General features: G+C 39.7%; 1 protein-coding gene across 2 annotated transcripts in view; it reads right to left on the bottom strand.

The window, feature by feature from the left end:
- rspo2 (R-spondin 2) overlaps positions 1–24,423 on the bottom strand; it is an 80,954-nt gene that overhangs the window by 37,221 nt on the left and 19,310 nt on the right. For both annotated transcript variants that reach the window (XM_061821152.1, XM_061821151.1), the window contains exon 3: positions 12,485–12,673. In XM_061821152.1, coding sequence (XP_061677136.1) covers positions 12,485–12,673 — 189 coding nt within the window. The remainder of the gene's footprint in view (positions 1–12,484; positions 12,674–24,423) is intronic.

Raw genomic sequence — 24,423 nt, 5'->3', positions numbered from 1 at the left:
ATTTCCTAAAAGACCTGGCAATGTGAAAAGGAAAACAAGCCCTATTTTTTTCCATTCTTTGCCTCCAAGCTGAGTAGAACAGCTCTGACCCACTCTCTAGGCCTGGGGTTTGGCTGACATGGAAGCTTTGGCTTGCACACTGCCACTCAGCCATGACATGCGGCGCTATGGATGGCAAGAGTTCACGGCAAAGGCCAGAGTTGCCATGTTCCTCCCAACTCTTTCCTTTCTTTTTTTTTCCACATGGGTGCACCTCTGCATGCCAATGTTAAACTAGGTGAAGCCGAGGTTGTGTTCTTGTCAATCACAATCTCCTAGAGAGGAAATGATGAGAGCAGAGATTTTAGTGGCTCTGCTTGTTTCCTCATGCAAAAAAGCAGTCAATGACATAGCAAAATCTTCATTTCAGTATATTTTCGGGCAGCTGGAGCACACATGCAAACGTATCTGAGGTTCAGACATTGGTCAAGCACACGCAGCATTTTTGTAGTCACACAACAGTATGGGTTTTCAGTACTTCGGAAACATGCAACTCTCCCTGTAGCTGTTAGGTCCTGGGAGCAGAGGTTGGGTCCCTGGGATCATTGATTTTTTTTGCCAAATTTGAAAGTGTGGTTGATAAACCTGTACTGATTAAAAAGCAAACTGGTCATTTACTTGGTCAGGCAATACACCGGAACAACTGACAGAATTTGACTTCAAATGAGGGAATTTGAGTGTGAACAATTCAGGAAAAAAGAGAAAAAAAACATTGCTAATGAAGCCAACAATGCAGTCCTTTACACCTCTGGTACTCATTTGACTGGTGCCCCATGATACATGGCTAACGCTCACCACAAATGCAATCAAGTCTCGTGAGGGACAGTGATCTCAAATGCTTCCAAAAGGTTCCAACGCAGTGATATATATACAAAAGGAAACACCTATTTTTGTGTTATTACGATGGTAGTGAAAGAAAAATCACAAATGGAATTGAGTGGCATTGCAGTTTTACGGAAAGCCCCGTTTTATTTAAACTGTGTCTCCAAGATGTTGGGAATGCTGTGCCCATGATCAATCTGGATGCTGATTGGCAGTTAGCATATCTGAGGTTTTTGTGTGGTTACAGAACACTGCCAAGGGGTAACAGCAACTGTGTTCATGGCCAGACGATACGTGTATGTGAATAGCGATGGGGGGAGTGGGAGTTCCTGGAAGTTGCGCTCATGCTGAGCCTCTCAACACATTTTCTATTGTAAAAAAAATGTTTTGAATGTTGACGTTCCATGAGCAAAAATGTTTATTCGCCAGAGCAGAAGATACTTTGGCATGGGTATATACTCTATGTAAAAGGGAGGTATTGTGAAATTTGATACAAATTTGGATGTAATTATAGCAGCCCACTGTGTGACTACCTAATACTACAAATCCTTCCTGTGGATTGACACTGAAAGATATTGGTGAGGGGGCACCATTGGGTGGAGGATAAGAGCCCCTCTGGATAATACTACTACCACATATACTCTAAAGCGATCCCTGAGCTGCTAAAAGAAACCCATAATAAATTGAAATGGACCAATATATTGGGCATGAATTTAATTTAATAGGAGGATGTTTGGGGTTTCTTGGAATACAAACCAAACCTGTTTGGGTTCAACTTCTTCAAACATGCGTTTTAAAAAATACTGCTTTTCTTTTAATATCTTATTCAATCATGGAAAGCATAATACAAAAACATAAGTCAAATTTGGGCATTTGTAGAATACTGTCAGCGCTGACATTACTGTTATCACTGCTCATGGTAACCAGGTCAGCAGCCAGTTTACAAAAAAGTAATTTACTATGTACTATTTTGGTAGTTGGGCGACAAGGTTGCACAGTTGAAAAGCATTGGTCTCACAATTCTGAGGACCAGGGCTTCTAATCCTGGCCTCTTTGTGGAGTTTGCATGTTCTCCCCACAGCTGCGTGGGTTTTCTCTGGGCACTCCAGTTTCCCCCCACGTCCCAGAAACATACATTAATTAGAGACTCCAAATTGCCCCGAGGTGTGATTGTGAGTTTGAATGGTTGCTTATTTACAAAGTATGTGCCTTGTGATGGGCTGGCAACCAGTTCAGGGTGTACCTCGCCTCCTGCCTCATGATAATGATGGGATTGGCTCCAGCAATCCCGCGACTCTTGTGAGGATAAGCAGCTCAGAAAATGGATGGATGTTGGTAATTGTAACCAAAGTCTTAATAATTCAAAAGGACACCATCATATATAAAACCAGATTCAGCGAGGCAGAATAAATTTAAAGTGTCCAAACAAGATTTCAGCATCCTCAATGTGGTTGTCAAATAAAATTTTAAGATCAGGTGCTTGATTTGAGTTTGCTCAGCAATTTAAAAAAAACATTTTAAATTCAAACAGATTCCATTATATTTAACCCATTGAAGGACTTGTGTAAACTAATGTTCCATATTATAAAGGTCTATATTCATTTTATAACTTTCCTCATATAAAGCCACCATAAGTGTAAAAAAAAAAATAGAGTATCTCCACTGTCTTTATGTACATTCCTGAAATCCCAAGAATAAAAAGGAAAGTAAAAGTATAACCTCCTTTCTTCTCAAGATTTTGTTTTTCATTATCCAGTCAATACACAATGAGATAAGAGCATGCATGAAGAACTGTGGAGCATTAATAAGCAACGGCCCCTGTAGTGTTTAAAATGTTCATGATAACAGAGATGTAAATGCAGTGTTTCAGGCCCCTTGGAAACCAGGAGCACAGCAGTTTCATGTTATTGGACAACATCTGTTATTTGCACACTGTGCCTTGGAACCCTTGCTTACCTGTAATCTGCAGCCAGTCCATGTGTAATACGCACTAACTCAACCGCGAGCATTAAAGGAAATACAATATCCATTTACTTCATGAAGTGCAAATATGAACATTTTATGATTAGTGTGGTGAAGTAAGGAAACTCGATCAGATAGCCATGACTAAAAACATCAACATAGCAAATTTGGTCTTACTCAATCATTAGACTTTCATGATGGTAATTGACAAGTAAAGCTCAGCATTGTTAAGGATTTGGTTTGATTTCTTTCTCTTTATTTTTCTTGGTGCTGTTAGGTCAAGTAGAAGCGAGGATCTGTATTCCTGTCAATGGTCAGGATACACTCTGAAGTGGTTGTCAACTAATCACAGGGCACAAAAAGACTCACAAATGCACTCACAATCACACTTAGGGACAATTTAGAGTGTCGAATTAATGTTGCCTGTTTTTGAGATGTGGGAGGAAACCGGAGTGCAAAGAGAAACCTCACGCAGGCACGGGGAGAACACACGCCACACAGGCGGGTCCGGGATTGAAGCCATGACCTCAGAACTGTGAGGCCAACGCTTTACACCTGCACCACCGTGCCACCGTCTGCAAAACATTTTTACGAATTCCCACTTGTTAAAAATGACATTGGAAGTGATGGTTACATACATACATACTGAGTGGAAGTGTGCATACATACACATACAATGACTCCAAAAGCACGCTCTTAATTCCATGTACAGTTCCGGGACAGCAACTTTCCGCGTGTTTTCACGTAGGAATTGCATTTTGTGGTTGGAATGTATTTTATCTATTTCTGTGTTCCAGATTTGCAGAAAAAAATAAAAATGATCTTAAATGTCCGATTTCAATGTAGAAGTCATCCACTTCACACTGCTGCTTGGATAGCTACTGAGTTTGGCTTCTGTCCATATAACATAAGCAACACACACAGAGGCCACTAAGTGAATTGATAAAGGCAGATTTTGTGGCTGAATGTCAAAATGTAAAAATAAAAAGCATTGCAATGCATTACTGAATTGATATTTTTACCCACCCCTATGACCAATATATTTAGGTTTCACACTATATCATATGACATCGTATGACATATTGACATCGTATGGATGTCGTAGGAAGATACATTTGGAATTAGTGAGGTTGTCTCAGAAGAAACAAAGCTAGACTATTCCCTCCGCTATTTCATAGATGAACTTGAACATTTGGTATCAGAAACAGATCCTTTCTTTCTCTAAACATTATCCTTTGTCTTATCAATCCATATAAAGTTTTGCAAGATTGTTGGAGCATGTCTTAGTACTTCTGAGCCAGTTATTCCTTTCTTTTCTTCTCACAAACTATTGGTTTTCCTTTTCTCGTGTAGCCACTGTTGTTTTATTTATATTTTGACTGACATATTTTTGCGCAAGTAACCATCTGAACAAGAGTTTAAATTTTCCAAGATTTCATTCATTCATCTGCACATGTTCTGCGCCTTTGTAGTTTAAGATAATCAAATGAAAATTTAAGTGGGACTGACATTCCTATAAACATTCTAAAATAGATATTGTAATGAAAAATACATATAACAGTATTCATTTCAATGTCTATACAAAAAAAAAAGTGAGCGGAGCATCATCCATGCACAAAGTTGCGCAATTGAGTGTCCCTCGACATCCAAGTGGTCGCCATATTAGTCGTGTCCTCTGTCCTTGACGTCACTGTCACTTCCGCCGTTGAAAACGCGCAGTGCCTGCTACTATGGAAGCCGAACAACAGAGATATTCAGATTTTTCCGATGCCCCTTCTGACACCGAAGCTCTTTTCGAAAAGGACAACACCACACATTTGAAGTTACTGGGGCAATATTACACTATTGTTTCGAGCCCTCAGGGCAATATTACACAATTGTTACGAGCCATATTCAGATAGTATCTGATCACAGGCAAACCGCATCCCGTCCGATCCACTCCCGCGGCGGAGATGAGCCATTGCGGCTCATCGCAGCCGGCCGGTGTGGCTTATAACAGTGCCGAGGGGTGCTGCTTGAGAGGGGTGCTCGCAAACGGCGCAGTACTGAGCAACACAGTCGACCCGCGGCGCTCATGCGCGCACGCGACTGAGTAACGCATTTTCGGCTGGGTTCTTCAGAACCGCCCCCGTCGCACAGCCCGATGCGCAGCCTTTGCAGAAGATGCGACCGCAGAACGCTGCACCTCAGCTGGTGCGGCTGAGTTTCGGCGCCTGAGGTGGCATATAAGGAGGAGGTGGAGCCAGCTATGTTGCTTTTAGGGGTATGTTCAAAGTCGCCGCAGTAGGCGACGAACACTATCGAGACATTGTTGGCTGGACGACGCACACATCGACACATTTCATACGCGGATCTTTTGTTACGTTATGAGAGAGACCAATTACATGGTCCGCCCCAAAGTATTATTTTTTTTAGTAGCTGTATGCGCACATCAACACAAATCATACGCGGATCTTTTGTTACGTTTTTAGAGAGACCGATTACGTGGTCCGCCCAGAACAATTTTTTTTTTTTTTTTTTGGAAGCTGTATACACACCCACCTGTTATTTGGAACCCAGGAGCTCTCGTCCTCTGTACCCGCGCAATCCATTTTTCACAACGAACAGGGTCTCTGTCAAACTTATGAAGGGTAATTCCATTCTCCCCAGTGTTCAAGCAATGTCCAGCAATGCTATGAGCCGGCATTTTGGCTAACACGAAGGAACAACGAGCTACCGTCCCGGAGGTGAAACTAATGGAAACGAACGAATCCACGAGGGGGCGCCGCTGTCATTTACATCACTTCCTGCTTCTTCTCGAAAACAAATGCCTGAGAGGATTTTCATGGCGGGAGTTACAAAAGGCTGTATACGTCAAAATCATGTTTTGTGGTGAAAAATCACATGGGACCATATTGGCTGTGGGGCTTTCATTAATAATATACCAAAAATCTTCCGTTTGACGACACTTGACCTTTAAGTATTGCTGTACTCACAATCTATTTTGTTTGTCCAACATGAGCAAAATAGCAGCTATAGAGCAGTTCTACTGCATCATAAAATTCTGTGGAAATATAGTTACCGTAATTTCTTAAAAATAATGAGTAATTTTTTTACAAAAATATTTTCAAAAAGTTAATAGAGCACATTATATATAGGTATGGATGAAAAATAAAAAATACAATCACATTGTATAGTTGTATACAGGTACACGGAGTGGTTAAAAAAGGTATACATACTGTATACATTTTCGATGATATATGATGATAAACATTTATATATATTACGGTAATGTGCGCCCCAACCTGAGCTCTCTGACCTCCTCTTCGCATTTTATGATTGTTAGTATAGCATATTTTTTGCTACTACACTAAACATCAGAAACGACTGCCCATGAGTTTGTTTTAACTTAAGACAAAAAATGTCGACTACAACGACTAGTTGTGCAGCCGCTCTTAAAAGAAATATGTCATTGTTCGTTCTGATGACACCGCCAACCCGGAAGTAGCACAGCAGTCCAAAACAACGAGAGCCGAGTGGCTTCGGGTCATTATCAAAACAATATGAGCTCAAACTACATGGTATGAGCATAATAACTACATTGGGGGGGAAAACGGGAGAGTGAACACAATTGAAATGGTCGCTTTTTTTTAAATGTTCCCATTATGCTCATTTCTACGTAGTTTGAGCTCATTTTGTTTTGATAGCCACAAGACGCCATAGGAAAGCTGCTACAGATTGTAGCTGAACCGAGGGTGAGAGGCTGCGCTGCTGAACCAAAACTCTTGGGATTCAAAACATATTTCCTCACAAACGCCATGGTTGGCACAGAGGATGACACGCTGTGGGAGCAATATGGGATGTTCATGATCCAGTGCAAGAGGCACCGGAAGTGGACTAACTCACCAATGATGAGTTTGACGGGGATGCACCAAAGGTAGCTACGATGGATATTTTTCAGATTGGAGATGAGTCAGATGCTTCTTTTAAAGTCTTGGCCAAGGATGTGTAATGTAGAGGATAAACTGCACTATGCACAAATGTTTTATGCACAAACGTAATGTAATGTAAAAAAAAATAAGTTAAACATCCATCCATCCATTTTGTTTTGCTGCTCATCCGCGGATGGGTTGTGGGGAGTGCTGGAGCCTATCCCAGATCTCAACGGGCAGGAGGCGAGATATGTAACCCTGAACTGGTCGCCAGCCAATCGCAGGGCACATAGCGACAAACAGTCGCACTCACAATCACACCTAGGGGCAATTTAGAGTGTCCAATTAATGTTGCATGTTTTATTTTTAGGGATGTGGGAGGAAACCGGAGTGCCCAGAGAAAACCTACGCGGGCACGGAGAGGACATGCAAACTCCACAAAGGTGGGGCCTGGATTGAAACCGGGTCCTCAGAACTGTGAGGCCAACGTTTTACCAGGTGATCCACCATGCCACCTTAAGTTAAACAGTGTTAGTTTATTTATTTAAGACTGTAATATGTGTTAATAACTGTATTAAAAAAATGTTATGCCATCATTGAGTGTTTATTTTAGTTGGTTGAGGGATTCTGTTCTGGCAATTACTAGGACCAGGACAAGCGTGTCCTGCAGCCTGTCCTGAGTTATATATTACCGCTACATCAGCACATGTACAACAATTATTACTATTAATGATTGTTGTACAGACAGTTTTTGAAAAACAATACAACTATAAACCAAAATATAAATACAGATAATTCCTACTATTTTGAGCATACGCGTAGCAGGGTTTTCCTGATTTTTATAGGTCAACTTTGGGGGTGTGGATTATACTTCAGGATGCATTGTACTCGAGAAATTACAGTAACTGACATCCGCTATATCCATCCATCCATTTTCAAAACCGCTTACCCTAGTTTGAGTAAAGAGACACTGGAGCCTATCCCAACTGAATTTGGGTGAAAGGCGGGGAACACCCTGAGCTGGTCGCAAGTCAGATGTAAAGCATACTGTAGATAGACACGGACAACCATTGGCACTTACATTCACACCGTCACTGAGTGGGAACCGAACCCACGCTGCCCACGCCAAAGTTAGGTGATTGTACCACTACAACATCTAGTATATGTTGCCACAAAAATCATAACTGTGATCATGTTACACGTTAATGTGTTGACATTTTTCAAAATGTTCCCAAATGTTTGTTTTGGGTATGAACAAAGTTCTGGCAACGGCTAATTAATTTGCAGTCTTCTCTCATCTTCACGCTTCATTTTCACCCAAAGACACATCTCTGGTTTTCATGTTGGTTCCCCCTCCAATGAACATATTTGCAGTGTTTTCGACAATCATTGTCATAGAAATACAAGGTGTGACCATCTCAGAAGTGTATCAGAAAAACTAAATCTGCAATGTTGATGTCTTAATGTTGCGTAGGCATCTTCTGATCTTGAACCAAATTGAAGGATTTGGCCTCATTGTTAAATATATAGGCTGAACAGTGGACAACGGCTTAGACCATCTGCCTCACAATTCTGAGGACCTTGGTTCAAATCCGGCCTCACCTGTGCAGAGTTTGCATGCTCTCCTCATGCCTGCTTGGATTTTTTCTAGGTGCTTTTCTCACGCATCACACATGGTAGGTTAGTTTAAGACGCAAAGATGTCCACAAGTGTGAATGTGACTGTGAACGGTTGGTTGTTTATATGTGGCCTGTGATCGGCTGGTGACCATTTGAGGGTGTACGTCGGCTCCTGCCTAGCTGGGAGAGGCTCCAGCACACCTGTGACCCTGGTGAGGGTTAGTGGTGTAGAAAATGGATAGAAGGATGTTTCATGTGTAAATACACAAACATTACTATTTAAGACCTTAAACTGTCTTAGTAATTGTAAACACACTGAGATTGTTTCATTGTTGTCAAAGTTCAGTCTTGCAAATGAATCATACTGTACCTTGTATTGTCAGAGTTTGCGTTTAAGCAAAAACATTGAAAAATATTCTGTTTTCTACATGTTTATATTATTATGCCTAAAGGTTTTGGCACCCTCCTCTTGGGCTGCATTTTAGTATGTCTGCCAGGAGTTTGGCTCAGAGAACCATTATTTCAAGTTCCTCTCTGTTTTCATAAGAAACACTCAGCCAACACCTCCTGCCCCATATACACCCATAAAAAAATCTCTCTCACACTCTAGCTCAAGCTCTCTCTCTTGCTCCCATTCACTGTGTTAAAATTATTAGAACAGCGCACTCGCTACATGAGGAGGTGAAGGTGACATTCCATTAATTGGAGTTTATAGTCTGCAATTGGCTGGTGACCAGTACAGGGTGTACCCCACCTCTGATCTGAATTCCACTGGGCACAACACACGCCTAACCAAAGTGAAGATAAGTGGGACAGAAGATGGATGGATGGCTGGAAGGATGGACTTTAGAATTAATCTTTAGCAATAATTAAGAACATTTCAAATGTCCTTCTTGTTGTTATCCTATAGAGAATTTAAATTTATTACAAAATGTGGAAGGAAGTTTTGAGTCCAAAATTGTTTCCAAAAACCAAACTAACAACTTGTGACTATATTAATCATATTTACTGAATATTCATTCATTCATTCATTCGTTCGTTCATTCATTCATTCACCTTACGTCCTGCTAAACCTTCGGTAGGGACGGGTGCATTATAGAGCCAATCAAGAGGCAGGGTACACCCTGAACTGGTCACCACCCAATCGCCGGACACATAAACAAACAACCATTCAATCTCACAGTCACAACTCAAGGCAATTTAGAGTTTTCATTTCACCTACAATTCATGTTTTGGGGATCGTGAAGGGAACCAGAGTACCTGGAGAAAGGCCACTCAGGTATGGGGGAACGTGCAAAATCCACAGAGGTGAGGCCGGATTTGAACCCAGGTCCTCAGGACTGTAAGGCAGATGTGCTCACCAGTCACAATAGTCAATGTTTAATAAAATAATGTGCATATATATGTATCAACTTGCTTTGCAACTGGGGAAAATTTTTTAAATGAGCTTGTGTTAAATTAATCGAGTCATAGAGATATTTTCTATTTTATTTGTACTCATAAAGGTTAATGCTTTATCGCACTGCAGTCAAAATACACTTTTGATGGTGTGGAATCTGGAAAATTCAGCTGTAACTGGCTACATGTTCAAAGTTAAAAATGACTTTGACTGCCAAAAAATTACACAGTCTGGTAAAAGTCTCAAATCCACAAGCTTGCAAAAAAATTGCCAAGAGACATTAGCTTCATGCCTTACTGCTAATATGGCATCATCTTTGTAGCACATATGGCATTCCATGACAAGGCTCAGTTTTTTTTTTTTTTTTTTCAGTTTTAAGCATCAATATGAGAAAGTGATGTGTTTTATGAAGGCTATGGCACACTGAAAAAAATATGAAAAAAATTTTACACAAGCTGAACAGAGATCACTGACTTGTTTTATAGACACAAAATGCCTTTTATTTCCCTCACATGTTGTTCACAAATCTTTTTAAAATCAGTGTTAGTAAGGACTTTTACTGTGCTAATATAATTCATATGCCTCAGAGATGCTTCCTAGACATTTGCACACAATAAAAGGCCACTCTAAAATGTGCAGTTTTTTTACACAACACAATACTGCAAATGCGACAAGTTTTGAAGAAATATGCCATTGGCATGCTGACTGCAGGAATGTCTATAGAGTGGTTGCCTGTCAATAAAATGTTCATTTTGCTAACAAAATCTGTCTCCAAATGTGTTAGTGAATTTGGCTGTAAGTCCAAATGCGAAGACAACCGCAGACTATGTGTAACCAAACCAGCCCAGGATCGCTACATCCAGCACCTTCACCTTCACGATCATCTGAGACCACCCATTCAAATAGGCACTCTAATCCAGGGGTGCTCAATGCATTGATCATGAGGGAGTTTCGGTTCATCGCAACGGTCTGCCAAAAAAAAGACATATTATTTTTAACTTTAGCTCACCGCGCATGTGCAAGCAACCATAGTACAGGAAAACACGCTGTCACTGAGTTCCCCCATATTTTAAGGTCTCGCTTAATTAATCTTAACAAACATTAGTATGGATGCTGCAGTAAATAAGATAAAACTGATCACTTTCATATGGAATAGGAGGAGGACAACTTTTTACCGATGTCATTTTCGAAGTGAGTTTGCCTCATCTGCCAGTGTAGTTAAATGTGGAACGGCATTTTCGAACTGTTTATAGAAAATACAACACCGACATTCCGCCGAAAATTAAGATGAGAATGAGAAAAGTGAACGAACTAAAATCCCAACTGGCCACACAGCAGTCACTCTTCATACAATATAGTTCACCAGCAAAAGCCGCCACTGAAACATTGTTTTCGGGTTCGTCACATCATCGTTAATAACAAGAAATCCTTCCAAGACGATTTTTGAAAAATAAGGCTTGAATATTATCTTCAATGAAATCTCTGCAGCTGTAAAGGAGTACAGTTACACGGTGATGTGAAGCCATGGCTGATGTGTGCAAGGACATCGGAGATTGTGAGTGTTTCTCACTGCAGTTGGACAAATCCACTGACTTGAGTGACACAGCGCAGGTGTGCATTTTCATTCGTATGGCTTTTAGTGATCATCAACGTGAACTCAGGTAGTTACAAAAAATGTTTAAAGTTAATTATGTTGTGTAATATTGGCTCATGCGGTAATGCAAGGCACACAAACATACATTTACGCATAAAGAATCCTCAATATACTTTAAAATAAATATGTTTTGCATTTTTGTAGTGGGAAGGTCTGTGTGACTTGGTCATTTAAAAAAAAAAAAAAAACATGTCAACCCCCCACCCACCCCCTCCTTGTCGAGTGCGAGAGGGTGGATGCTTGAGAAGTAGATCTTAGGGTAAAAAAAATCTCTAAACAATCGACTTGCATAGCTACAGAATTTCTGCACAAGCTGTAAGAAATCCTTTTGGGGAAGGTAATCTGCAATGATCGTCACCCCTATAAGGGCCTCGATGTGAATGCAGTTCATTGTCAAAACTAACTTGAGTGGACAAATCCTCGCATTTGGTGGCATCTGGCACTTGAGAAAGGTGTTCTATTCATATATGAATACTGATTTTCATGATGGATGGCAGAAAGTGAATCTGGTTTTGTGTTTCAATTTCAGCATTGTGGATCAAGTGGCCTCAGGTGGTGGTGGAGTTACGGTGTATGTGATGGAAAATGAACAGGTGCATTTTATTGATGGCATTTTAAACGTTCGAAAACACTATAATAAAATCCGGAGGCCCATCATTGTGTCAATTAAACACAACCATCACATCATGTTGCCCCATGGTAATGCGTAGCTCCATGTTGCAAGGATTTGTACACAATCTCTCGATGCCTGAAACACCCCAATTCTTACATGGCCAGGATACTCCTCAAGCATGTCACCCATTGATCATGTTTAGCATACTCTAGATCGGTGACTATAACCTTCATAAAGCCATTGAAAGGGGAACAGGCCAACAGACCACCATCAATCAACAAATTGTTCAACTCCATGCAAAGGAGATGTATTGCTGTGCGTGAGGCAAATGTAACACAATATCAACACAAATAGTGAATGGTTTTCGGGGAGACTTTGGGTAATCAGGGGTGAAGTGGGAAAAAGAGGTAATGGTGAAATGCAGAGTAGACATGCAGGAGAAAAAAGGAATCTAGGATCACTTACTGGAACACATGTTGAGTTCAGGGCTGCGCATGCCATAGTAGCCAGCTGGACATTCATGAAGACACTCGCCATACTGTCTCATCCTTTCTCTCCGCAGAAACAGGAAGAGTTTGGGCTGGCAGTTTACACAGCCGTTGTCTCTGGAGCACACTGAGCAGCCTTTACAGATGGGATACGCTCCATAGCTAGCTGCAGGACGTAAAGGAGAGGCAATCAGCAAAGGAGGGGAGCAAAACTAAAGACCTTAAATCCCACAATGCCGATAATTACTTTGCTTCAGCAACTAATTCACAGTCTCTGGTCCAGATCTTTTGTGAGTTTTTGTTTGCTTGCTTTCATTGGGTTTCTTTTTTTTTTGTAAAAAAATTCCTTTGCTGCAAACTCAGAGTGCTTGCTTTTCCCACCACCTTTGTTTTTCCTGTGTGCTGCTGTGATTACTGTGTTCACCTGACCAAACAAATCAGTCATAATTTTTTTTTTTTTCATCACTGGTGATATGGAGGCTATACCAGCTAATTTTGGACAACATCAGGGATATATTCTGAACCAATTACCAGTCAATAACAGGGAACTTGTAAGACAACAAACAGTCAGACATCCACAAAGTGCACTACAGAGCCTTCAGCTAACCAAACGCAAATGTGTTTAGAATGCGGGAGATAATCCACACAAACACTAGATTCTAACCCAGAACACGTCGTCTGGAGGCAGATGCACAAAACAGTACGTTGCCTCACACACGCACACACACACACACACACACACACATAAAAGAATGAATTTGACCAAAACTAAAGCATACATTTGTGATGCTATTTTGGGTGTTACGTTGGTACAACTTGAATTTACTGTATATTATACTTTGAGCTGCAGACATTTAAAAAGTCATTTCAATGTGTCAGATAAGTAAGCTGAAAATGACCAGGGAATGAAGAGAAGAATGGGTAATATGCAATTCAGTAACAGTAAACTTTGATGTGGATGACTGAACGCTGTATAAAAAATTATTTTAAAAAAACACACACGCACAGACATAAGATGGATTCAAAGCAAATGTCCAATTCAGGAATTTGTCACTCATGCAAACAGTGGTTCTCCTACAAAATGTTGATTAGTGATGAATCTGATAATTCTGGTCAGAGCTGGAATCCACAATGATTCAGTTAAGAAAGCCGCCGAAAGCCCAAAAAGCCGCAACGACTTGTCTTGGCTCAATATGCCTGTGGAAGACAAAGAATCCAATATAAAGACAGCCGTTTTCCACGATATGTGACTTTGTGTGTAATGTCCTTAGCATTGCATTCACAGGAAAAAGTCCTTGGGCAAATCCAATCTCTTCAAATAAGGGAAACGTCAGTTGATCCTTGCCAAGTTTTAAATATCCCATGCAGTGACCACACAACAGCGCTGATCCAACTCAGCGCCTTACCACAATGCTTAATAAAACACTACACCAAAAAAACTGGATGAACCTTAAAAGATGGAGGAGAGCGTGTCTGCTTTATTGGCCATGGGTCATCACATTACATTTCGATGGACAGATTCACCCGTCCAGAAGAAACTGCAGAGCTAAGATAGTGTAAGTTTAGAATCATGTAAACAACAGTTAGTTGATGCTTCTATGGTCTCAACATTTTAAAACATATATTTGTGTTTGTGTGGTAGGCGAGTCTTTTTTTTTTTTTTTGAGGGGGGGGCATAATCCAAAAGTTTTCCTTCTGCAAAAGTGGACGGAACTAATATTAGGTGTCACCAAAGTCGTCTTCAGGCAAAGAAATCAGCATAATTCACAGTTTAATGTTGAATTTGGCCACCTGGTTTTGATCAATCAGACTCAATTTAGCAGAAAATTACATGTTACTGTTCGTCATCTGTTCTGAACGTTATGTTTATTTGCCAAAGCTGTCGACCCATAATTTATTAAAACATAGTAATGGTGGTAGGTTAGTGTTTCTTTGTGTGATAGTGTTCTGACTCTGATTTGTACGTGCGTGCATGTGTGTTCTTAAATCTGATATAAAATGAATGAAGTATGTGTGGTCTAATAGACTACATGATTTAACCAAGAGTTCAAGTAAGAATAGTTGCATTTGAATGAATGAATAAATAAATGAATGCCATTTATTGTCATTATACGACTGTACAACAAAATTGGCATTTACACTGGGTTGTACAGTAATTTTCATTTTTATTGGTTGTTTAGCTCCTGAAATATAAACATCTGTAATATAATGTCAAAGTTCCATTGCTGAAATTTTCATTTTATTTATATTGTAGTTACAGTGTTAAGCCTCTTTAAAAATGTCAAGGTTGAGAATACAGCAGCACAGTGGATGACTGGTTAGCACGTCCGCGTCATGTTTCTGAGGACCCAGGTTTGCCTGTGTTGGGTTTGCGTTTTTTCCCTGTACTAGCACGGGTTTTATCCGGGAACGTCGGTTTCCTCCCACATCCTCCAAACATGCATGGTACATTAATTGAAGACTCCAAATTTCCCATAGGTGTTAATTTGGGTGCAAAAGTTTACTTGTGTGGCATGCGATTGGTTGGCGACCCTTCCTCTCACCCAAAGATAGCTGGAACAGGCTTCAGCGTGCCTACCACACTAGTGAGAATAAGCGGTGTGCAAAAATGAATTACTGAATGGGTTTTATCATCTGTTTTATAGGTGAATTATTGAATTTCATCAAATTATGCAAGATTTGTGATCTTGTGACCGGGGAGTCTTTTCAGTTGTTTCTTTATTGCATTTTCTCCTGCAGTGTTATCATTTAACACATTTCCTTCTCCAACATTCTCGATCAGCATGATTAATATTGAATTTACATTACTGCACACTAAAAAATACTTCACTGACAGAAAAGGAAAGAGCTTGGCAAAAATAATGAAGTGTGTGGCTGGAAGGCTAATTCTCCAGCTTCTTTTGAGCTGGCTCAACCATTTAAGTATGGCCTGTGTGCTATCAATAGTAGCTTGGAAATAATGGAAAAATAAAATCTGAAGTTGCGGTCATTTTAGATCACTGGCTGATCAGACAACGGGGTAATGAAACTGAATAGAATATAAATTTTCAAGATAGATCAATTTCCTTCTTTTTGTTTGAGAAAAAAAATGTCAGGTGATCTACCTTTGCAATGGGCTGTGATTTTGAATTGTATCATATTTCAATGCTGTGGAGCAGATCCCACGTCCTGGATTGAGAAGAATGGTTGAAGAGTGAAGACAACTTTAATGCTGATCTTGGGAGAATAGCTTGTTTTTGTCTGTGGAAAGGTTTTGAGGCTAAGGCCACAGGTATGTCAGAAAGGAGGCCATATTTCAGTGTCTGGTGCTGCACTATCGGCGCATACAATACCAGCGAGTGTGCATAAATGCACCAGCAGGTTTCAGCAAATGTAAAATACTTGCGAATATGATGTCTGAGGTGGAAATACCAAACCTAAACTAAAGTTAAATGGTCATCTGAAAATTGTAGAAAAGCCTTCTTTAGAAGAATTTCTAAAACATTTTCAGTAGCAGAAACTTTTTCAGAAACTGAACCAAGCAGCTGTTGATCTTGATGTAGCAAGCATGAGTGACCTGACTTGCCATAAATATGTATGTGAACGGGCCATGTTCTGTTATTATTTCTTTTGTTATAACACACACATTGAATTCCATCTTTGCAAATGGCTTCTACATTTTGACACATAGATCTCTGTGTGTTCTCTCTGTCATGTGAAGCTGGAGAGAGTTTTTTTTTTAATTATTATTTTGGTTTTGTTTTTGTTTTCCTCAGTCAGTCATGTTGAAACACGACTTAGATCGAGTGAACATTTGAAAAGAGTGGTTATTGTGAGATGATGTATTTGAGGTTAACCATATTGAACAAGTTCAAAACTGGATGGAGGCACACATGCCATTTGGAGAGTCACTGCCTCCATGTATTTGATAAAGTGGATCGCTTTTTGTTTCAGCCACAGAATACATATGATTCGCAGCAAAAGAAAGTCCACATTTCCCACTTCTATCATTCTAAGTAAAAATTCCACTGACCCTAAAGTGATGTATTTATGAAAGACAGGGTCCATGCAAACATCAGTGAAGAAACCCTGGGGAGGACTTCTTGACAACAAGGCCTAATACGTGACTCAGTGTGACAGGCCTGCAAGGCAAATAAACTTGTATAAGGCCACTGGTCTTCTTCGGGAACCACATTAAAAAGTTTTCAAATAACCCCTGCCTCACCCATCAACATGGAACAGCTAGATTATGAAATAATGTGGTGTGCTACGCTAAGATTATAGTTGACTTTGGATTTACAAAGGGTGCACGATATGTTTGAAAAGAACAGTTTGAGATTTCTAGTCTTATTTTCCTTTCTGGAGTTTAACAAAAACAGACAACTGGTGGTCAGAAGAGCTCCTAATGAAGCTATGATCAATGATATACATCTCACTCCAAAAGAATCACGATAGTGAGGTCAAATTTTTTATTTGTGTTCTACTATAAACAATTAGGTGTGACATCAAAAGATGAATATGCCTCAACAAATAACATTTATGTTTTCGTTACATCTGGATGTGATAAACAACTTAGGAGCATTATTTGTAACCCCTCCCCTTCAAAAAAAATTTTTGTTTGTCTTTTTTTAATTGAGCAACAGTTTTGGTTTAGCCCTTCTCACGCCAACTCTGGAGCCAGGCCCAGCAGGAGGGTTTCACTCGACTTTGCCGGGGCCGCAATCATCCCTCAAAGCTGCCGCACATCCATGTTTCATCCATCCAATGCCCTGACAGAATGTGAGAAACACGAGGGACCCCATCAGACAGTGACAGGCCTGGTAGGGAGTGTACTGGCATCTGTGTTAAACCACGGGCCAAGCTGTGGTGCGCCTTTCAACCTCTGGGACTCACCAGCTCCTCTCACTACAAGACTGCCATTCTCAGAGGGTCAGAAAACTTAGCAAAGAAACTAATACAGAGGAAAAAAAATGTCCCAAATCCCACTTTTCGTGGGGCTGCTAGGAACATGGTGCAAACGTAGCAAGAGTGTCACTTTGCCCTGTGGACAAATACAAATGGGAACTGTTTGTTGGAAAGATGGTAGTCTACTTCTTGACTAGGAGGCGCCTTCAACAAGTCCCCCCGCTCACACTCAAGCGGTGCAGCACACAAAACAAATGCCCAGTAGAGTATGAGTTTAATTTCCTCACGAGGGATTATAATGCATAATATCCATCCATTCATCACTTTTTTGTACTGCTTATCCTCACGAGGGTCACGGGCCTGCTGGAGCTTGTCCCACAGCGCTATCCCGAGGGAAAATGTGCAAATATAGATTTGCTTAGAAATACAATCAAATCAAACTGTATCATGTTTCCCATGCCCATCAACTCCTGCCAACATGGGTTCCACTTCCGTCCATTCCCAATGACTTTGCATAGTTCCTGCCTTCTCCCGATAACAATGATAAAATTCACTCCCATTCTGTGGGACCCATGGTTATCCTGAAAAAGGTCAGCCTTAAGTGAGCGGTGGTCTAGAGCAGCTCCTCGCAAGTGTTGCCATTTCGTCTTGGTGTGTTTCTCACATTCCGTAAACGGCTGAAAGTACTCCAGCGATCATAACTCTCCTTGACCACATGCACGAAAAAAAAGAGTTTTGATCAAGAGAAAGAGGAAACACGGGACATTACAACATTGGAGGTACCAGCTACTGTAGATGGACTGAATAGAAAAAAAAAACTCAAGCCCAAATAAACCATTAACATGATGCAAACTTGTGAAAAGATGCCGAAAAGGACAGATCTGGCAGCAATGGTAGCCACTAAATGGCACACTTAGCTCAAAAATGTTGGAGAAAAAGCAGTTGTAGGAGTGAGACGTGTGATGAAGGCACATTTCTTTTCCAATTTAGCAGAAAATATGTCGGAGCCCTTTCCAGCTGGAAATAGTCAGTTTCTATGGTCTAAGGCTTTTCCTTCAGTTAGATTTAAACTGATCATATTGTAAGCATGTGTTTATAATTTCAGACTTCTCTGCTGCTTATAATAATTTAGCAGGATTAGACTGAGAAAATACGTCTGGTGTCAAAAATATTAGCCACGCCACCAGAGTCCTGTTATCTACAAGGTGAGGCTTGAGAAAAAGCAGCCAGTCACTGCAGAAAGAGGCACACAACTGCAAAAATGTGGGCTAAATGGCAATTTATAGACCATATTATAACATAGGTTTAAGGGAAATTGGTTGGTTCTGCTCAGCAGGTTGTTACCAATTATTTGTAGGTGTTAAAATGTACTGTACGCTACAAGACACAAAATTGCATAGTGCTTTACTGAGCTGATTTTAGTAGTCCTGGAGTGGGAGCAATTCCCATGCTACAATGTAAATTCACCCCCAAAATGTTCAATTTGAGTAATGTTCACCTGTTAATCTTTGAATACAGCTGTCAGACAGACTTTGAGTACATTTTGTCAATCTGAAGACATGTTGTGCACTTTCTAGACATCTGTCCACCTCCCCTCATGTGGCTCACCCTTTTACTCTGTCCATTTGAAATTGAAGACCTAAGGTTAGTTCACTGAAGTTGTTCTATCATAATAATGGATCCTATTGTCTGAGGTCAAAGCACATTTAGGTCGATTGATGTAAGAGGAAAATTATAAAAGAAGCTGATGTAATTGTAGATCATGTAGGTAGTCTTGACTAACACCATCCATGTATGAAACATGGAAAAGAAAAGAAAGACGTTTTGAAAGTGAATCACATTTCAGTCATTGAAATGATACTCTTCTAAGAAAAGTATACAGTATTTGTGAGTAATAACCTCTTATTATCCAAAGTGTATTTCCAAAATGTCACAATGAAGGGCCCATTCACTTTTTATTGTTTGTTTCCATCACTGGCAAGTCATCCAACTTTAAAAGCAAAAGTACCTGTAAATTCCATTAGCCGAAAATATCCTTTTTTTTTTCATTTATCTTTTGTTTTACGATATCTTCCTGTCAAGAGGCACATGCCCTCAGTCGGCAAGTGCTTTTCATCCTCAGAATAGCGATAACCACTGCATATATTGCGTTTGGACGGAGCAGGTGTACGAGCACTTTATGACACTAAAGAATTGAAGCACAGTAGGAGTTATCTGATGACTTACGATGGCATACTGTCTCGCTCTCTGGGCAGAAACAAACATGTGGTTTGCTTCTTGCCAGCTCTTCCCTTCTCTTGCCCATACATCTTTATTCAATCTTTCATATAGAAAAGAAAACAGATGTTACAGTGATTTGCCCGTGTTGAAATCCCACAAAAGCTATAAATCAGCTATTGAGTCAATACAAAAAACACATTTTCGTCAATAAAGATGATACATTTCAAACCTAAGTTATTGCTGTATAAAATTTTACATTATGACTCAATGTGGAAATGTGTCCAAAACACCTTTGGTCAGTCCAGAGCTCATGAAAGCGATGTTTGGAAATTATTAGTTCAGCTGTGTAGTAGGTGTTTGCAAAAAAAAAAAAAAAAAACAATCAATTTGTCAGGAAATTAAATTTAACGTGGAAGTTCATTAATCTAGCAGAGTAAATATTCAGGGCCTGATTTAGTAACATCCCAAATTGCAGGTACTAAATCAGGTGTTCATTCACTTTTACACGTTTGGTTTTTGCCAACAGGTGTAAAAGTGGTGGAGACTGCAGGTTTCGAAAGGTTTTACTCATTAGGTAGCTCCAATGCGTTTCACGAAAGAAAATTGTGAAGAGTACCAGAAATAGCAAAAATAAGTTTGAATTGGAACTGTTAAAAGACTGGCCAATCAAAAATCTTCCCGAGTTACAGAACTCAATTACATGAATAATGTGGCTGAAGGCAGAAGGTGATTATTATTTTTTTTTTTTGTCAATTTACAGTCACGCATGGCAATAGGATGTACGGCACCTGGCCAGACTACATAACGTTGCATTCAAAATTAGGTTCAGCATACCAAGAAAACTGCCCCAAGAGAGGCCAGCATTACTTGTCAAAGTGCTCTGAAATGACCCAAATGCAATGAAAAGTTTTGCCAAAGGTGATAGGTCTCCTTCTTTTCATTAGCTCCACTTCAACTCTTAGATTATTCGGAAGCTCCAAAATTCCATTGCTGAATAAATGGCAAATTGTGATCTCGTCGATCTTTGTTTTTGACATTTCAAAAATGTTTGCCTGAGTGGAAAAGTTTTGTTCTCCTTGTCTGTCGCCTCTTATTTTGCCTTCACCTCATTGTCATGTTTGCAGAGAGCGGTGCTATTTGAACCTGCCTTTCAGACTTGCTTTTGAAAGATGCAGCGTCAGCCATTGCAAGTCATCTCAGGTTTAATCAATCACATTGCACATGCTTGACATTCACATTGCAAAATATTTTGCAGAACTGGGTTAGTATCTTGGCGTCCACATCTTTTTGCATTAGAAATTGTTTTTTTTTCATTTGCCTATATTGGCATCTTTAAACCTTTAGTAAATCAGATTCTTAGTGTTATGCATCTGAATTACGGCACTTTATGATAAAAGATTAAAATGAGAATAACGCGGAAACCTACACTGTGTACTAAAATTGAGAGGGCTGATCTGATTTTCGACCTGAATATTTTAATCCCCTTTACACAGATGAACATTTGTGGGTTCAGTTTGCACATGTGTTGAATGAAAAGGTCTTGCCATCAATCTTTGGGTATGTCAATCCGTCCCAAAGCATGCTAGTAGGATCTCAATGTCTTCCATGCCAAATTCAACCTCATGGTGGAAAAAGTAAGTTTCAATAGGAACAAGGGAAGATTGGCCAAACAACCAACAGAATCATGAACTCCCTAATTTTCTGATTGTATGCCTACTCAAGGCTTATTTAAATAAAAATGACTTTGAGGTGAAGACGTGTCAACAGAGTATAGTGTAAATGCGTAACATTGTTTTTTGCATTAATTCTGTTTACATGACTTTCGACAAAAAACAGGACATTTGTTGCTGGCTTATTGTACGTATTTAGTTTGTGCTGACAAGACTTCAGAAAGCTTCTGAAGTTATAGTTTAAAATGAAGAGCTTACACATTGTCTGTCTATAATTTGAGAGTCTTTAGAAAATGTTTTTGTAATTATTTATTTATTTATTTATTTATTTATTTATTTTACAAGCGTGTAATCCTTGTAAACCAAGAAGAAATGTGACTCCCTGAGGAGAACACAGCAAAGGAAGCGCAGGTGAATGATATGTCTTGGCTTTGACAAACAAAACTCTAGTCATGACCAGGAAACAATGTCAGTAACTAATTAATGTTGCTGGTAAATAAATGGGATCCAAAAGGAAGTTTAGTGTTTTAGACATTTCTTTCCATCCAGTGTGCTCCCTAAAATCGGCTCAAGATGTGAGAGAAATGTGTTTCCCTTTGCAGGGGAGAAAAGAAAAGGGTAGGTGGAGTGGCTCTGATGAGAACACATGTTGGTAATTCAAAACGTATAAAACTCACACCTAATTTTCACACCTCTAGCTCAACATGCTGTAAGTCGAGTAATTCACTCAGTCACTCATTCACATAGTTCAATGTGGATTTTCGGTGGATTTGCTTCAGTGTCTGACGAGGACATCAGAGAGGATCAGTAAGATGGTGGCATGCTTTGAATATTTGCACTCCATGTAGCGTTCTCACCCAATATCCTGACCGCACTCTCTGAGCCATTTGTCATCACATTGCCAAAACCCATCCCCACTTCCAACTCTCACATCTGAGAACTAAAAGGTGTTGGATGTGGATCTTTTCTATATGCCAAGAAGCGTAAGCTCCAGATGGGAGATATATGTATTTTGACCAGGTGACTCACAAAATCCAATTGTGAATCATAAATATTCATAGAAATATCATAAACATGTTTTATTGTAGTCTTACCAAGTGCCAGTGCCAGCACAAGTAGCCAAATGCATTGAAGAACAAATCGTTTCATGGACCAGTATGTCATTCGACGGGAAAAGAAATACTCTGAAATACTTCTTTACAAAACTGACAAAATCTTTTTTCTGTTTTCATTGTTGTGTTAAATTATTTTGGCTTATGTCTGATTATATATTTGATCTCGGTAAAGCACTTTGGTGAAGCTGTAGTTAGTTTTAAAGTGCTTTATAAATAAAGGTGACAATGAATTAGATTGCCATATCACACATTTAATGCAAAAATTATAGAAGGATGTAAAAAGTGTTGAAAGCAAAATAAAAAAAACTGCCTAAAGACAAAAATCACAACACATTCTTGTTGGCAAGAGCCGTCTTCCATCACACAGATGGTAACGATGGCCAACATGATGGCTTCTACAAGCCTCTACCTCATTAACCTTTTAACTAGATACAACCTAACACCCTACATCGCCACCAAGGCCAAGAGAGAGATCTGAGGTGATCACCAAGGGTCAAAAGTGGAGCACACCACAGGGGGAGATGCCAAAGTCTTGGGCTCAGTTTCACACATGGTGCCTGCCGCAAAAAGAAAGTAAAGATCAAAGCTTTGTTTATCTCCCCAAAAGCAGAGCTGTATCTAATATCTGTAATAGGTTCACAACAATTCACAACATAATGTTGTGTATGTCAGGTACATTAAGTCCTTCTACAATACGACACTTGCACCCAAAGATGACGAAACTGAAATATTATAAAGAAATCACTATCAGAGACTCACACCTGCACACCTTGTCAAAAGTGTAACCATCTGAGAGGCTATTCGAAGTGATCACCCAAATCATTGACTGTCTTCATGAATTTGGGTGACAGAGACCTGTGACGGTACACTTTCTAGCAATAGGTACACAGGAAATTGGAATTCTACATCACTATTATTGTAAAACATATCGCGGTACCTAAAGATATGAGTTTTATTCATTCCGTGACCACATTTATAACTCAAATCACTCATAGCTCAAACCATCTTTATCCAATAATATAAATGGAAATGTGATTGATTTAATTTGGCCTCCCAAAAACAAAGAAAATTGTAATGTGTTTATTTAATGATTAAAAATCAGACCAGTATATTATTGAATTTAATTAATAATTATAGTCATGAATAGAATGAAACTATTTAAACCGTTTCGGTCGCACATCACATCAGTTGAACAGCTGTTGCACTACTGTGTCCCTTGGTCATCTGGAGGCAGCATTAGACACACATCTACACTCTACATAGGCGGTTGTCCCTGTAGTGTAGGAACTACAACTTCTTTCAGCTCGTGTCTGGTCGATGCAGAAAATAAAGAATATATATCTGTGGGTCACATTGAATTGACTACTATTTAAATGTGTTGCTGCAGCATTTGTGTTCATATGTTGGTTGCTTAAAGGGTTATATTTACATTTCCCATTATGTGTTAGCATTAAGCTAGCAGACACAGGGCTAAAGTTGTAAATACACGTAATTCAGTTGGATGTCAACTTTGACAGTAAACCTTAACTGTGAATCAAATAATTGTTCACTGCCACCAAGTAAAATTTGGATCTCAAGTTTGCACTCACAAGTCAAAGCAAAAAAATCTGCCAATGACAGCTGATGACACGAAAAATTCGGAGGTCGGTTCACTTGTACCTCAAGGGACCACGACATACAGTATACACTAAGTCGTAGCACAAAGAATGACTAAAGCGAGATGTTCATATGTGGTTTAACACTTGTGATAAACAGATAAATTAATTGTGTCCAAACATCTAACAGGTGCCTGGTCCTCTGTCATCTGGCTTCACTGTTATTCCATCACCACAAAACTGCTCCTTAATGGCTGGCACTACTCGGGCATTGTACCAGCAAATGAATTGTGTTGGCTCTAAAAGCACAGCCCTTTGGACTGCGTTCTTATTATTTCTTTCATCTGTGCCATGTGGGAATAAAATCTTGGGAAGAATGCCATGAAGCAGGAGTGTCCAAAAAAGTCAGAATGGATCACATCTAGCAAATGA

Source organism: Syngnathoides biaculeatus, chromosome 5 (assembly GCF_019802595.1).
Source record: "Syngnathoides biaculeatus isolate LvHL_M chromosome 5, ASM1980259v1, whole genome shotgun sequence".
Classification (NCBI taxonomy): Eukaryota; Metazoa; Chordata; class Actinopteri; order Syngnathiformes; family Syngnathidae; genus Syngnathoides; species Syngnathoides biaculeatus.
The sequence above is the reverse complement of the archived record's forward strand: the minus strand, read 5'-3'. Positions and strand labels throughout refer to the sequence as shown.